The 15,031-nt window shown below is 49.4% G+C and overlaps 1 protein-coding gene across 1 annotated transcript in view; it reads left to right on the top strand.

Moving 5' to 3' along the window:
- Positions 1-15,031, top strand: part of TECPR1 (tectonin beta-propeller repeat containing 1) — a 102,664-nt gene that overhangs the window by 48,366 nt on the left and 39,267 nt on the right. Inside the window, exons 12-17 of the mRNA XM_040441831.1 lie at positions 1,016-1,171; positions 1,726-1,875; positions 2,710-2,867; positions 9,796-9,923; positions 10,402-10,504; positions 14,283-14,379. Coding sequence (XP_040297765.1) covers positions 1,016-1,171; positions 1,726-1,875; positions 2,710-2,867; positions 9,796-9,923; positions 10,402-10,504; positions 14,283-14,379 — 792 coding nt within the window. The remainder of the gene's footprint in view (positions 1-1,015; positions 1,172-1,725; positions 1,876-2,709; positions 2,868-9,795; positions 9,924-10,401; positions 10,505-14,282; positions 14,380-15,031) is intronic.

The following is a 15,031-nucleotide window of genomic DNA, read 5'->3' as shown; positions in this document are numbered from 1 at the left end:
TGGAAAGGGTTAAACGGCTGACATCGCATCGCAGATGTCAGCCGTTTATACCAGGGTGCCAGCAATGTGCTGGCACCCTGGTATCCCCACTAGACACCAACGATCATTGAAAGGGAGGCGGGCGGGGGATCGCGATCCCGCCTGCCGCACCGCCCGCCTCCCGCAGCTTACCGCACCTCCCCACCGCCTGCGACACCCCCCCCCTGCACCACCCGCCCACATAACATCATTCAGGGGTGCAGGGGGGGTGAAAAAGCTTTATTTTGGGCATAGTAAAGTTTCTGATCCCCGCGGTCAGGGACCGCGGCGATCAGAAACTGCAGAAAGCGCTACAAACCGCAGGTCTGAATTGACCTGCGGTTTGCAGCGATCGCCGACATGGGGGGGTCACAGGACCCCCCTCGGCATTGACCTAAGGTGCCCGGCTGTGTGTGACAGCCGGGATCTCAGCGCTGTCACCATGTCTGCAGACATGGTGACAGTTTATGCCATGACGTGTATACTCATCATGGCGCGCTAAGTAGCATTGCGCCATGACGAGTATACTCGTCATAGGTGGGGAATATTTTCACACTTTCTCCTTCTCTGATCGCTTCCCTGACAGGAATTGGGGCGATCAGAGAAGGAGAAGCACATAGTCCCTCCCTAACCCCCCCTTACCTGCCCCGATGCGCTGTGATTGGTCCCTCTGCAGTAATGGACCAATCACAGCGATCGTGGGCGGGTCAGAGCTACAATACAGCTCCTGCCGGCTTCTCTGGTTGCCTAGCAACCCCAGCACGCCGCTTCACTGGAGCTTCAGCGCTTCGCTCCCTGCGCTGACAGTGAAAGCCGATCACGTACATGCACGTGGGAATGCGGTGAGGCACCACATTCCCCCACGTACATGTACGTGATGTTGCGTGAAGGGGTTAATATGGAAAGGGGTTGTCAAGATGAGACAACTCTTTTTGCCTACCAGCTTTCTTCTTTTTCACATATCTGAATCATAGTAATTATTTATCTTCTTTTCTAGTCGGTATGGGTAAAAACAGGCACTTTACAGTGGTGGAGAGACTGGAAACCTTACAAATGGATTGATGTCCGAGTGGCTCTTGAGCAGGTGACAGCAAATGATGGATCCAAAGACAGCATCCTCTTCATTTACTACACCCACTATGAGGAGAAGAAGGTATGCGGCTGCAGTATCATTTTTTTTCCTTTGCAATGATGACGTAGTAGCGGACCAGCCTATGTGAGGGGTCATACGTCATGATAGCAATAGTTTAATTTCTTCAATCAAATTTCATGTGTCCAACAACCTTAGATAGTAATCTGAATATTGAAAATATACCTGCAGACATAAGTAACTAAAGGGTAGAAAATCATGTGGATGGTCATTGGAGACCGGTTACAGATGCTTACCATTGCTGTGACCTGGATGACCTAAATCCCATTATTATTGTTCCTTTACTTTTGAAAAACTCTGAATATATAAGATTTCTAATGTCGTCCTCCCCTCCTATGAGCATTGTTAGGAGCATGATATCTGTGCAGATTGTGTCACGGATAAGGATGGCCGTATACTTTATATAGCTGTCAGGCAAACTCCACCTTAAACCTGCATCTTGGGAATCGTAGTTTTACCACAGCAGGTTAGCCATCACCCATATACATTAGAACTTTATCCGACCTTTTCCTAGTACAGAGCACTTACTATGGTTCCATTATGTGCTTCCTTTCCAGTATTTGCACTTATTCGTCAATGAAATCACTATTATAGTGCCAGTTCTTAATGATGCTAAACACTCGTTTGCCATTTACACTCCAGAGAAGACAAAGCAGAGGTGGCCCGTGCGCCTGGCAGCTGCTACCGAGCAGGAGATGCATGACTGGGTAAGAGCAAGGTAAAAGGGAGAAAACATGTGTGTTATATCCTATATCCACATTACCTCTCGTCCCCTTAATGTAGGATTGAAGGGGTCGCTCTAAATTTTGAGGTACTTCAAAATATAGTAATTTAAGACATTCCCTAATACATTGCCATTCTGTTTGCTTCTGGTGTAATTGGGAATGAATTGAACGTCGAAGAAAACATATGCCTACAGGAACAGAAAGATGGTGATCTGAGCCCGCTGGTCATGAGGTCAAGAGCCCCTTACATTAATCTTCCATGGTCATGATACACTTGAGCCAGGATAGGTTGTTGCATTTGGGTCTATTGGCCTAAACTGGCTATGGCACCTTCAGCAATAACTGAGCGTCATGTCATTGGCCGAAAGCTGTGGATGACTGCTGCCGGTAGTCCTTGAATGGGACACCATCTACAGTCTGTCAGAAAAATGCCTGCGGTTGTGGGTAGGCTCTTGTTGTCTCCATTGCCCTTCTTTTACCGACACCATCTGGCACCACAAAGAAAGAGAGACTGTCTGTCTGCTTGAATTAGCGCTGATGCTGCTGTGATCACAGGACTTTACTATCTAGAAAAAAAACAACTTGTAATTAAATTTCTAGGAAACATATTTGTTATATTAACTTTTATTTCTTCCTTCCCCCGAGCCATGTCTGGTATTCTAGCTCAGCCCATTTTCTTGAACAGTCCGTGGACAAGACTAGTGCTGTTTTTGGGGGACAAAAAATAATGTTTTTCTTCTAATCTTGTAAACCTTGATTGACTGTATTGTGTTTCTGTTTCAGTTTTAGACATCAGTTCTTTTTTGTGTTTTACAGCTCAGTATTTTGAATAGGTCTTGCTGTGAAATTAGAAAAGTGCAAGGTCCTCCTTCTCACCAGGCAATCTGGTCAATCACCTGTAAAGGGGACATATTTGTGAGTGAACCAGCGTCGGACTTGGAGTTCCTGACCAGCACACGATTGTGTGACCAAATGTAAGTGTTAGGATCTCTGAGATCGTCATAGCAGCAATAATACTGTTTAATGTTATAATGGCTCTGTCCCACTATTATGCAGGTCTTTCTGTCTGCACCCGGTTTGAGACACTTAAAGGTGTTTTTCAGATTGGACATTGTTAGACTTTCATGGAAGTTTACTCTCTTCATATTCAGTGGATATTATTATCTTCAGAAGCTGTTTTGCAGTCATCTGTACTTGACATATCACTTGCCTTTACCTATTGGAAGGAGGGTACGGGGCAATATGGAATACAAGTGTTGATGCATTATTGTAGATGTGAGCCTTCAGTGGGGCTGAATCACAGAAAGTTATATGGATGTTAAATATTAAACACAGAGAATGGAGCTGGAAGCAAAGAGCTCCATCCTCTTTGTAGTAGCCGTGCCAGGATACTGCGGATCAGCCCCCAAAAGAATCCCTTAGGGTCCATTCACACGTCCGTATGTGTTTTGCGGATCCGCAAAACACGGACACCGGCAATGTGCGTTCTGCATTTTGCGTACCGCACATCGCCGGCACTCTCATAGAAAATGCCTTTTCTCGCTTATATCATTGGGGGACACAGACCACGGGTATAGCTGCTTGCTGCCACTAGGAGGCGAAACTAGGCGGAAAACTGTTAGCTCCTCCGCCACCAGCTATACCCCTTCCGGCCAGGAGAGAGCCTTCAGTTTTTAGCTTAGTGTCGTAGGAGGCAGACTCCAGGGCTACTAAGAGTTCTGCATCCCCGGGGGGAGGGGGGGGGCTTGACCTTCCTGCTCCCCCCAGCCATGGGGCTACCTATTCCCATCCTCCAATCCGGTCCCTGTCACTTGTGCCAGGGACTGAAGAGGTGGCACCGCTGGTCTGTATCTGATGGGCGAAGAACACAGATGAAGACAGGTAAGTATGTCTCTCTGTGTGTCACCAGGGGCTGGACTCTCATGACAATATGGACTTGGAGCACGATCTTTGTACCTGGGGACCTCCTGCATCGCACCTCCCCACCCGTGCACCGCCGGCACAGGGGGGGTGTTAAATCGTCAGCGGGAGCGTTCCTATCCGGCGGCCTTCCCCTCTGCGGTTGGCTTCCCCTCTGCGGCCTTAGCGATCGCGGGCGGCGGCGCTGCGATTGCTGCTGCCCTCCCCCTTCATCTTCTGCCCTGGGAGACATCTCCCATTCATAAACCACCTCTGTGCCTCTTGGACCGCGGCTGGGGCCCCTTCTTCGCCGGATCGCTGCAGCGTGGGGGCGGGACTTCGCGCCGGCGGTCCGTGAGGGAAAGGGTTAACTCTTCTGCTGGAGGGGGCGGAGCCTAATTTTCCCACCGTGCTCCCCTGTCCTGCCTGCTCCTTCCGGAAGTACAGAGCCAGTGCGCGTGTTTTCCACCCTGAGAGGATCGTCCTTCTCACTGCAGATCGCCTCCCCGCCGCATCCTGCCCCTGGGGACATGTTCCAAGGGTTACTCTGCGCCACTCTGGTAGGACCAGCGCTGCTCCCCTCCTCTATACCTTCTCTGGCTCCCTGCTCTCGGTCATGTCGGACCCAGCGGATCCCACGCCCCAGGTCCTTGGTAGGGCTACCCATTATGCCTGCACTTCATGCAATGTGAAGTTTCCTAGGGGTCAAGCGAACCCCCTCTGTGCCTCATGCCAGGCCACCCAGAGCGTGCCACCTCAGTCGCAGTCCACTGACATGCACCCTTCTGCTGGAAGTATGATACCGGAATGGGCCAAATCCCTGTCCCGGGCGGTGACTGACCTGTCTAAGATCTCCCAATCCACCCTTTCCTTAATGGGTTGCTTGGTGAAGACGTTGTCACCTGCGCAACCTGCTCTCTCCCCGGGGCGCACCATCCAGGAGCAGGCTCCCCAGCAAGCGTCCCAGGCGGGAACGCCCCTCCTCCTCGGATGCATCGCCTTCTCCTCCTCCCCCCGGTTTGCTGTCCAGGGGCGTCCTCGTTGGTTGGAGACCATTCGTCCGGAGGAGAACTCGCCGAGTCGGACACGGATCTGGATCCGGACCGCTCATCCCAGATGGCCGCCTTAGTGGAAAGTTTGGTTTCGGCAATCCGGGACACCTTTCAGCTTCAAGAGGAGGGCCCCTCTTCCAGTCACTAGGGAGTTTCTTTCCTGCGTAGCGAACGGGCTCCCAAGTCGTTCCCAGTACATGACAATTTTTCCGTCCTCACCGCTAAAGCATGGGAACTGCCAGATTCACGTTTCCTGATCCCCAAGCGGCTGGATCTTCTTTATCCGTTCCCCCCCGGATTGGGTGGGTAAGTGGTCTTCCCCTCCAAAGGTGGCCCCGCCGGTGGCTCGCCTGGCCAAGAATATCACTATTCCGGTTGCGGACGGCTTCTCTCTGCAGGACCCCGTAGACCGACGGGTCGAATCGCTGGCGAAGTCGATTTTTTCTGCCACCGGTTCCGTCCCATTTTCGCTTCAACGTGGGTGGCTAAGGCGGTTTCCGAATGGGCCCTGCGCTTTCATCAAGATTTAGATTCGGACCTTTCCCGCACAGACCTCCAGGCTCTGGCAGCCCAGATATCCCAGGCGGGAAAAGACCTTTGTGAGGCGGCCCTGGACGCAGGTTCCATGGTCGCGCGGTCCTCCGCCTTTGCCGTCTCCATTCGACGGGAACTCTGGTTGAAGGCCAGTTCCCTTCTCTCCCTTCCCTTCGCTGGTTCTCGTCTTTTTGGGCCCAAACTTGACAAAATCATTTCTGAGGCCACGGGGGGCAAAAGCACCCATCTTCCACAGCCCAAACCCAAGCGTTCTTTCCGACCACGTCCTTCTGCGCCTCGCCAGTCCTTTCGCCGCTTCACGGGCACCCGCCCGGCGGCTCCCCCGACCGCGAGGCAGCCCACCCAGGAGAAACGGCGGAAGCCTTCATTCAAGCCACAGCCCGCCTGGCGTTCCCGAGCGCAGCCTCAGCGCTCTTCCTCTGGCAAGCAATCCCCTGCATGAAGGTGCGCCCCCACCTTCCTGGGTGGGGGGTCGGCTCCTTCATTTTCAGGAGGTTTGGCAGGCCCACATCTCAGACGCCTGGGCACTCGAGGTAGTCACTTCGGCCTACAAGTTGGAGTTCCAATCCATACCTCCAAACCGTTTTTTTTCTGTCCCCCCAGAGAGCCTTCTCGTGCGGGAGCATTCTTTCAAGCGGTTCAAGATCTGCTGGTCAGGGGAGTAATCTCCCCCGTTCCGGCGAGGTAGCGTTTTTCCGGTTTTTACTCCAACCTCTTCATTGAGCCCAAGAAGGAGGGAGCGGTCCGCCCGGTGTTGGACCTCAAGAGGTTAAATCGTTACCTTCGTGTGCGCCGTTTTCGCATGGAGTCTCTTCACTCCGTGATAGTTTCCTTGGTGCAAGGGGAATGGTTAACTTCCATGGATATCCAGGACGCCTACCTGCAAGTCCCCATTGCGATCGCCCACCAGCGTTTTTTGCGCTTCTCGGACCACTACCAGTTCGTTGCCCTGCCATTTGGTCTGGCAACTGTGCCGAGGGTGTTTACCAAGGTGCTCGCTCCGCTTATGGGCCTTCTTCGCTCCAGGGGCATCACCTTGATTCCGTACCTGGACGACATTCTCATCAAAGCGTTGTCGTTCCGGCAGTGCGAGGAGAGTCTGCAGATCCTCTTGGACACTCTCGCCCGCTTTGGGTGGCTTGTGAACCTTCGGAAATCCTCCCTGGTCCCATCCTCTCGGATTCGGTTCCTCGGTATGATTCTGGACTCCGGAGCAGCTCGGGTCCGTCTTCCAGTGGACAAGGTGAAGGACCTTCGCAGCACGGTGCTCCGCTTGCTTCGGCAGCGCATAGTCTCCATCCGGACTTGTATGCGGGTGTTGGGCCTTATGGTAGCCTCGTTCGAGGCAGTACCATTCGTCCAATTTCACACCCGGTCTTTACAGCGAGCGATTCTCTCGACCTGGGACAAGTCCCAGGAGTCCTTGGATTGTCGATTTTCCCTTCCTCAACAAGTTCAGTCGGACCTCCATTGGTGGCTCTCCCCAACTCACCTGGAGATGGGGAAGTCTTTCTTTCCGATCAGATGGACGGTCATTACGACCGACACCAGTCTTCAGGGTTGGGGAGGAGTCTTCGGCACACATCAATGTCCTGGAGCTTCCTGCAATTTTCCTCTCTCTGCGCCATTGGTCTCCCCTCCTGCTGGGCCTTCATGTCCGAGTCCAGTCGGACAATGCCACGGCGGTGGCATATGTCAACCATCAGGGGAAGACTCGCAGCTCGAACGTCATGTCGGAGGCGGCAAGGATTCTCAGGTGGGCGGAGGCCCATGTTCCGGCCCTGTCGGCGGTCCACATTCCCGGCGTGGTCAATTGGACGGCGGTTTTCCTGAGCCGGATGACGATAGATCCCGGGGAATGGTCTCTCCATCTGGAAGTATTCGCTGCTCTCAATCACAAGCTTCTGTGCTACTTCGCCCGCGCAAGCGATCCCGCAGCTTGCAGAGTGGACGCGCTCGTGGCACCGTGGGACGGATTCACGTTCCTCTATGTCTTTTCGCTGTTGTCCCTCCTGCCTCGGATCCTCCGCAGGATCAAGTGGGAGGGCGTTCAGACCCTGTTGATCGCTCCGGACTGGCCGCGCCGGGCATGGTACTCGGATCTTGTCCTCCTACTAGGGGACGTTCCGTTCCCGCTCCCTCTCAGACCCGATCTTCTGTTGCAAGAGCCCGTCTTCCACCCGAGTTTAGATACTCTTCGTTTGACGGCGTGGCTTTTGATACCTTCCTTTTGAAGCAGCTGTGTTTTTCCGATGCGGTCGTTCGGACGCTCATTCGGGCTAGGAAACCTACTTCTTCCAGGATATATTATAGAACTTGGAAGTCCTTCCTTCGTTTCTGTGAGGAGCGGGACCTATCTCCCAGATCCTTCTCCCTGCCGGTCGTTTTGGCTTTCCTTCAGTCCGAACTGGAATTGGGCATGGCGCTCAGCTCCTTGAAGGGCAAGGTGTCGGCCCTTTCCATTTTCTTTCAACGATCCTTGGCGGCACTGGGTCCTGTTAGGACCTTCCTTCAGGGCGTTGTGCTCCGCTCCGCCTTACAGTCCCCCACTTCCTCTGTGGGATCTCAACTTGGTATTGGGGGTTCTGCAAGCTTCTCCTTTCGAACCCTTGCGGGAGGCTTCCCTCCGCCTGCTGTCCTGGAAAGTGGCCTTCCTGGTGGCCATCACATCTATACGCAGGGTTTCAGAGTTGGCAGCTCTGTCATGCTGTGAACCATTCCTGGTCTTTCATTAGGACAAGGTGGTCCTCCGTCCTGTCCCTTCCTTTTTGCCCAAGGTAGTGTCGGCTTTTCACCTCAATGAGGACATTGTTCTGCAGTCCTTTTGCCCTGGGCCCTCCCATCCGAGAGAGGTGTCGTTACACCGTCTAGATGTGGTGCGGGCTCTGCGGATTTACCTTTTGGCCGTGGCTCCCTTTCGGCGCACGGACGCCTTGTTCGTCCTTCCGGAGGGGTCTAGGAAGGGTTTGCCGGCTTCAAAGGTGACGATCTTCCGGTGGATTCGCTCCACTATTTTAGAATGTTACCGCGTTCGGGACAGGACGCCCCCTCCGGAGATCACGGCCCACTCTACCAGGGCACTTGGATCCTCCTGGGCTCACTTCCACCGGGCGTCGGCGGCTCAGTTGTGTAAAGCCGCGACCTGGTCTTCCCTCCACACTTTTACAAAGTTTTACAGGGTTCACACTCTCGCTTCTGCGGACGCCGCTCTGGGCCGCCTGGTCTTGCAGGCTGCAGTGTGATGACTGTCACAAGGTTCTCTACCTTCTTCACTCTGTTTTGTGTTCCCTTCCCAGGGACTGCTTTAGGACGTCCCATGGTCTGTGTCCCCCAATGATATAAGCGAGAAAACAAGATTTTGTGAAACTCACCTGTAAAATCTGTTTCTCGCTTGATTCATTGGGGGACACAGCACCCACCCCGTTGACCGTGGAGTTGGTTGATGTTGTTTTATCCTTCTACTTCTCCTACTGCTTTTGCACAAACTGAAGGCTCTCTCCTGGCCGGAGGGGGTATAGCTGGCGGAGGAGGAGCTAACAGTTTTCAGCCTAGTGTCGCCTCCTAGTGGCAGCAAGCAGCTATACCCATGGTCTGTGTCCCCCAATGAATCAAGCTAGAAACAGATTTTACAGGTGAGTTTCACAAAATCTGATAGAACATAGATCAGCACATTCCGGCCCCATTGAAAATGAATGGGTCCACACCTGTTCCGCAAAATTGCGGAACGGATGCAGACTCATTTTGCGGACGTGTGAATGGACCCTAAAAGGGGTTATCCAGGAATGGATAATGATGACCTATCCTCAGGATAGGTCATCATTATCACATCGACAAGAGTCTGAGTTCCAGCACCCCTGGCAATCAGCTGTTTCAGGATGCCGCTGAGCTCTGTGAGCCTTGCGGGCATTCACTTCAAAGCGGCTGAGCTGCAACTAGACCAAGTGACCATTGAACGTGTCATCACATGGCCTAGGAAGAGGCTGCAGCGTTCACGGAGTGCCTGGCCTCTGCTAACAGCTGATCATCGGGGGACCAGGGTGTTGGACCCCAACCGGTCTGATATTGATGACTTAGCCTGAGGATAGGTCATAAATATTAATTACCAGATAACCCCTTTAAGCAATATATAGATATAAAATGAAATAGATGCGTTTATTAAGGGTTCTGACTCTGTATGTCATTATAATCTACGATATTATGATTAGACTTTCCTCGACTGAATCTCTATAGCAATGAATGGGTGAAGTCTGCTATGGGATGTAGCTGAGGCATGTCCATGTCAACAATTTGGTTTCTTCTTCAGGCTAGTTCTCTGGTTATGGTTTGTGCATGTGACCCCTTGTTCTTGTAGAGATGTACATATGTTGAGTAACTAGTATTTGCTTTTTCTTTGCAGGTATTGGCATCAGATAGGAGGACACCTGAAGCTGGTGGAGAGCAGCAGCTGTGGTGTTGTGTGGGGCATCGGTCATGATCACACAGCGTGGGTTTATACTGGAGGCTATGGCGGAGGGTTCATGCAAGGTAAGAAGTATAGCTCATCTTTATGAAAATGTTAAAAGCCTTTTTTGGTACGGATCAGTCTGTTCAAGTGAATACTACAAAGCCGTCCCATAGATGTGAATAGGGACGCCATACTTGTAATTACACCTGCTCACCACTGCAATTGCTGTGGTGAGCAGGTACACAGAGCAGAGAAGGCAGCACTCTTAGGAGCTCTGCCTTCTCTTCAAACAGCTGATTGGCAGGGATGCCGGGAGTTGGACCCCCGCCGATCTGATATTGATGACCTATCCGGAGACAACCCCTTTAAGTGCATCGAGGGAGGGCCCAAGCCACTCTGTGCGCTCTCACTCCTCGTGCTTCCTCTAATTGTTTGACAGGGCCAGGTTTCTGCACAGTTATCTTACCTGGCAGCGAGATGGGGGCTGGTAGAGGAAGCAGGAGGAGCAAGGGTGTACAGAGTGGCATAACTGAATGCTGTACTATCACTTCTTTCCAGGGTTGGACAGCAGCACAAATAACATCTTTCCCCAGTCCGACACTACGTGCGTGTACATCTATGAAAATCAGAGATGGAATCCCATCACTGGATACAGCAGCACGTGAGTATTTTACCTAAATTGTAGCATTCACCAAATGTACATGAATACATTTGGGCCACAACGAAACAAACTTTTTTTTAATACACTGCATAATGTGTCCGTTTTCTGTCTGTGTGGTCTGCTCTACATATGGATAGCAGATGGACATAGGCATCAATCATCTGAATGAGCCCCTCAGCATACTTTAAAGGGTTTTACAGTACCTTTATATTCATTTTATATTGATTGAGGTTTCAGACACCTACTAATCAGTTATTGTGGTCCTATCTAGAGATGAGCGAATTTCCGCTTATGAAATTCGTTCACACTTCCTTTGGTGGTAAAAGGTGAATTGCGTTATGGATTCCTTTACCACGGACCATAATGCAATTCAATGACGGAATGCCTTTAGAGACATTCCGTTATTCATTCGGTCATAATAGAAGTCTATGGCCTGCATAACGGATCCGTCCCGTTTCCGTTATGCAGGAGAGGACTCCCCTGCATAATAGAAACGGGACGGATCCGTTTTGCAGCCCATAGACTTCTATTATGACCGAATGAATAACGGAATGTCTCTAAAGGCATTCCGTCATTGAATTGCATTATGGTCCGTGGAAACGGAATCCATAACGCAATTCACCTTTTACCACCAAAGGAAGTGTGAACGAATTTCAAAATATGAAATTCGCTCATCTGTAGCCCTATCCTTAGGATAGGCCATCAATATAAAAGTCCTGGAAACCCATTGAATACAAAAGTGAAATAGCCAGAGAGCTCGGACCAGTCTCCCTTACCATGTTGTATTGCCGAACATAAAACCTGCTTCCCAAGGAGAGAATGTAATAGAAGCACTTTAGGGGATTACTATATGACCAACAGGTTTGCATAATGTAATGTTGTTCTTCATAGTTTTGAACACTAGATGGCAGCACTGACACATGCTACACCTTGTACATGAAGGGTTCGATTTAATATACTGTATATATTGGACGGTCTTCTTCCTTTTCCTTTCCTTTTTCCACATTCTTTACTGGGAGATTGTGTTGGACACTGGGATTACCCTAAACTACTGTGCAGTAATTAGAATTATCAGATTCTTTATCCTTTCCATCAGTCCTCTACCTGTCATTAACATACATTTCACTGTGCACAGTGGGGGTCATTACTTTAGTTTCTGTAGACGTAGCACTTTAATACCGTTTAATGCATCCTACTGTTTGGATATTATAGGCACAACACGTATTAATGACTCTTATTAGTCATATTATGTGAGTAGTTGAGTCTTTGGTCACGTTTACATGATATTTTTGGTTTGTCCAGACTCTTACAGGGTGAAGATTTTTAAGCAAGTATCAGCAGCCTCCCCTCTAAAACAGAGGATTCATATTTACCTGCTCTACACTGCTCCGGTCCTTCACACTGCTCACGCTGCCTCCGTCTTCCCTGCCCTGCTATGATCCCGTGGTGCATGGCCACGGTCGCATGAATTGCTCCAGCGGTGTTGTGACTACAAGCAGCAGTTCACCTCTGAAGCCAGTCATTGGCTGGAGCAGTGTGTATGACCATGCAACACCGGATCTAAACAGTGTAGGGACCGGAAGACGGAGACAGCGGAGGCCTGGAGCAGCATGAAGCAGGTAGGTATACATCTTCTGTTTCAGGGGGAGACTACTGGTACTTGCTTAAAAATCATTATCATCGGAAAAACCCTTTAAGGACCGATTGTCGGGGATGAGTACCAACGGGTATGTGTAAAAGGTGCTGGCGATCATCTGACAAATAAACAGATGCCAGCACCAAAAATCAGTTTGTGTCCATCTTGCTGGTCAGGAACAATTAATTTCTACAGGAACAAGCGATCACCGATTGATTGCCGTATGTAAGCGTAGCCCTCATCTCCACTGACCATCAGGCAATTATCGGGGACATCTGGCTCGTTTCTGATAATTGCCTGACACATTGGTCTGTATGAAAGGGCCTTTGCCCTCACTTCATATGTCATCATATTTAGAAATGATTAAACGAAAAAAGTGGGCACCCCAGAAAATCAATACATACAGCAGTATGCTAACCATGTGCAAAACTAAACCAAAGCGCACATGTATAATGGAGCACACCAAAAAAAACGAATGACTAAAATCACGTGAATTTTTATTGCTACCACAAAAAGCATAACATAGGCTTCTTTCACAGATGCAATTTCCTTTCCAGTTTTTAGATCCGGCAGAGGATCTCAAAACTGGAGGAAAACACTACAGTTTTGTCTCCATTGGGTGTCAGTGGGGACAAAACTGAACAAACCGGAACGGAGTGCATTCCGTTCCGGTTTGTTGCGTTCTGTGACCGGACACAAAACCGCTGCAAACTGCAAAACTGAACAAGCCAGATCCGGCACTAAAAACAATAAAAGTTAATGGTGTCAGATCCATTTTTTTTTTTCAGACAGGAGCCGGCGCCCTTTGACTTTCAATAGCATTAGTTTCGGATCCAATTTGATCACTTTCGATTTAATACAACCGCATCCAAACGGAACGGATGCACCCGGTTGTATCAAATCAAACTGAAGCGTTTTGCGATCCCTTGCCTGATCTCAAAAACAGAAAGGAAATCGACATTTAAAAAACACTTAAAAACATACGTTTCTGAGGAGTGTCAGTAATACAAGATAACTTCCATAGCACAGCACAAGGCCCCTGATAAAGCAAATGGACATTTGAAGCTATACACCAAAAATACTCCGGAAAGTGCAAGACAAGTGCACGGCGCTTTCATTGTGAGGCCTTTTTCTTTTACTTTTCTTACACACGTTAATAATTGTTCTTGTATTTTGGTCATTTTGCTGTGGCCTATTCTGCATACATAGTTTTATGTTTTAGCTGCTTATTTTATGTTGTCTATCGGCTCATCATGCTTGATGTCTTTGTTGTCATTCTGCAGCACTTTAACGTCACTTTGCACTCCTCTTGTACTTGCACTTTACTGAGTATTTTTGGCGTAGAGCCTCAAATGTTTATTTGCCTTATCAGGGGCTTTGTGCTGTGCTGTGGGAGTTGCAAGTAAAGATAAGCAGCTCCAAGTCCCTTAATCGGGTAAATTCATATCCAATAATCAAGTTACCTGGTATAAATCCAGGGCAAAGTGGTGCACGCAGTAAGGAGTCCTGGCTCGGGATCCTAATAGGAACAGCAATATAGAGAGGTCCGCAGCGCTCATCCAATTCAAGCAATGGTGTTTTATTCAATAGTTAGGCAGCATACATTATTATCATTGGTCGATGGTCGAAACGTTGCGATGTATGCTGCCTAACTATGGAATAAAACACCATTGCTTGAATTGGATGAGCGCTGCGGACCTCTCTATAGTGCTATGGGAGTTGTCCTGTATTTATTGACACTCCTCAAGAATTCATATGTTTTTTTTTAAGGATTTGTCTGGTTTCAGATATTGATGGGTCAAGATAGGTCATCAATATCAGATTGGCGGGGGGTCCGACACCCGGCACCTGCGCTTTGGTTTAGTTCCATCATTCGAGATGAGGCTCAGCTTGTTCTTGAATGATTAATACCTGTGGATATCACTAATCTTTAGAAATGGTTTACAGTTTCTGTAGGAGATCAGCTCCCGAGAGACCAAGGAAGGAAAGATAAAGGCAACTCATGTGCCAGGCTTCCAGAATATATGGTCCCCTTCATGTGCACAGGCGAGATCCAGCCTGGCGTTGAGGGCTAGAGCTAGTGGATTCCTTCCATAAAGAAAAAAGAAATTGAATGCATTCATTGTAAATTTGTCTTTGCAGTGGACTGTTAACTGACAGATACATGTGGAGTGATGTGAGCGGATTACAGGAGTGCACAAAGACGAATATGAAGCCTCCGTCACCTCATTGGTCCTGGGTAAGACTTCCAGCAGAGGTACCAGACAGTTCCCAATTTCCTAAAATTCTGACAACTGAAGTCAATCCTGGCTTTCTTCATTATAAGACCTTTCCTGGAATTTGTCAGAACATCAGAGGTACGCTTCAGGAGGTTCTCCTGGTGTGTACCCTCCAAGACATGTTCCAACTGTGATGTGACCAGAGTCTGAGCTATCTACTGGGCCAGAGACCATCGTGATTTCTGCATGCAGTGGCCATAAGCAGGATCACAATAGTTAACTGTTCGATGGCAGGGAAGACGCTTGATGATGAAGTTTGGGGGGATAGGAGTGAAATCTCATCATACCGCCACTATGGGTTAGAAGAGACCTGCTGATGAAGTGGTTAATGAGTGTTTGTTTAGAGGAGTAGAACGTGTGCAGTGGCATATCCGCTATAAAACAGGTGAATGTTTACTGTGCAGAAGTCATTTATTCAGGCTCATAAGTGTGTAAATAGGAAGGCTAGGTTGGCAGCATTTCACTCACTGTTAATTATGAAACAAGGAGGTTCAGTACTTAGTAACACGAGAGGAGAACAAACACGAGAATGTCCTGTTATTGCACCTTCTCAGAATTTAAATGTCATCGCTGTCCTCCGTTTGCAGGTATCTTAGTGTAAATAGCCGCAAG

The sequence above is a fragment of the Bufo bufo genome, chromosome 7 (genome assembly GCF_905171765.1).
Source record: "Bufo bufo chromosome 7, aBufBuf1.1, whole genome shotgun sequence".
Classification (NCBI taxonomy): Eukaryota; Metazoa; Chordata; class Amphibia; order Anura; family Bufonidae; genus Bufo; species Bufo bufo.
Note: the sequence above shows the minus strand (reverse complement) of the source record. Positions and strands in the feature narration are given on the sequence as shown.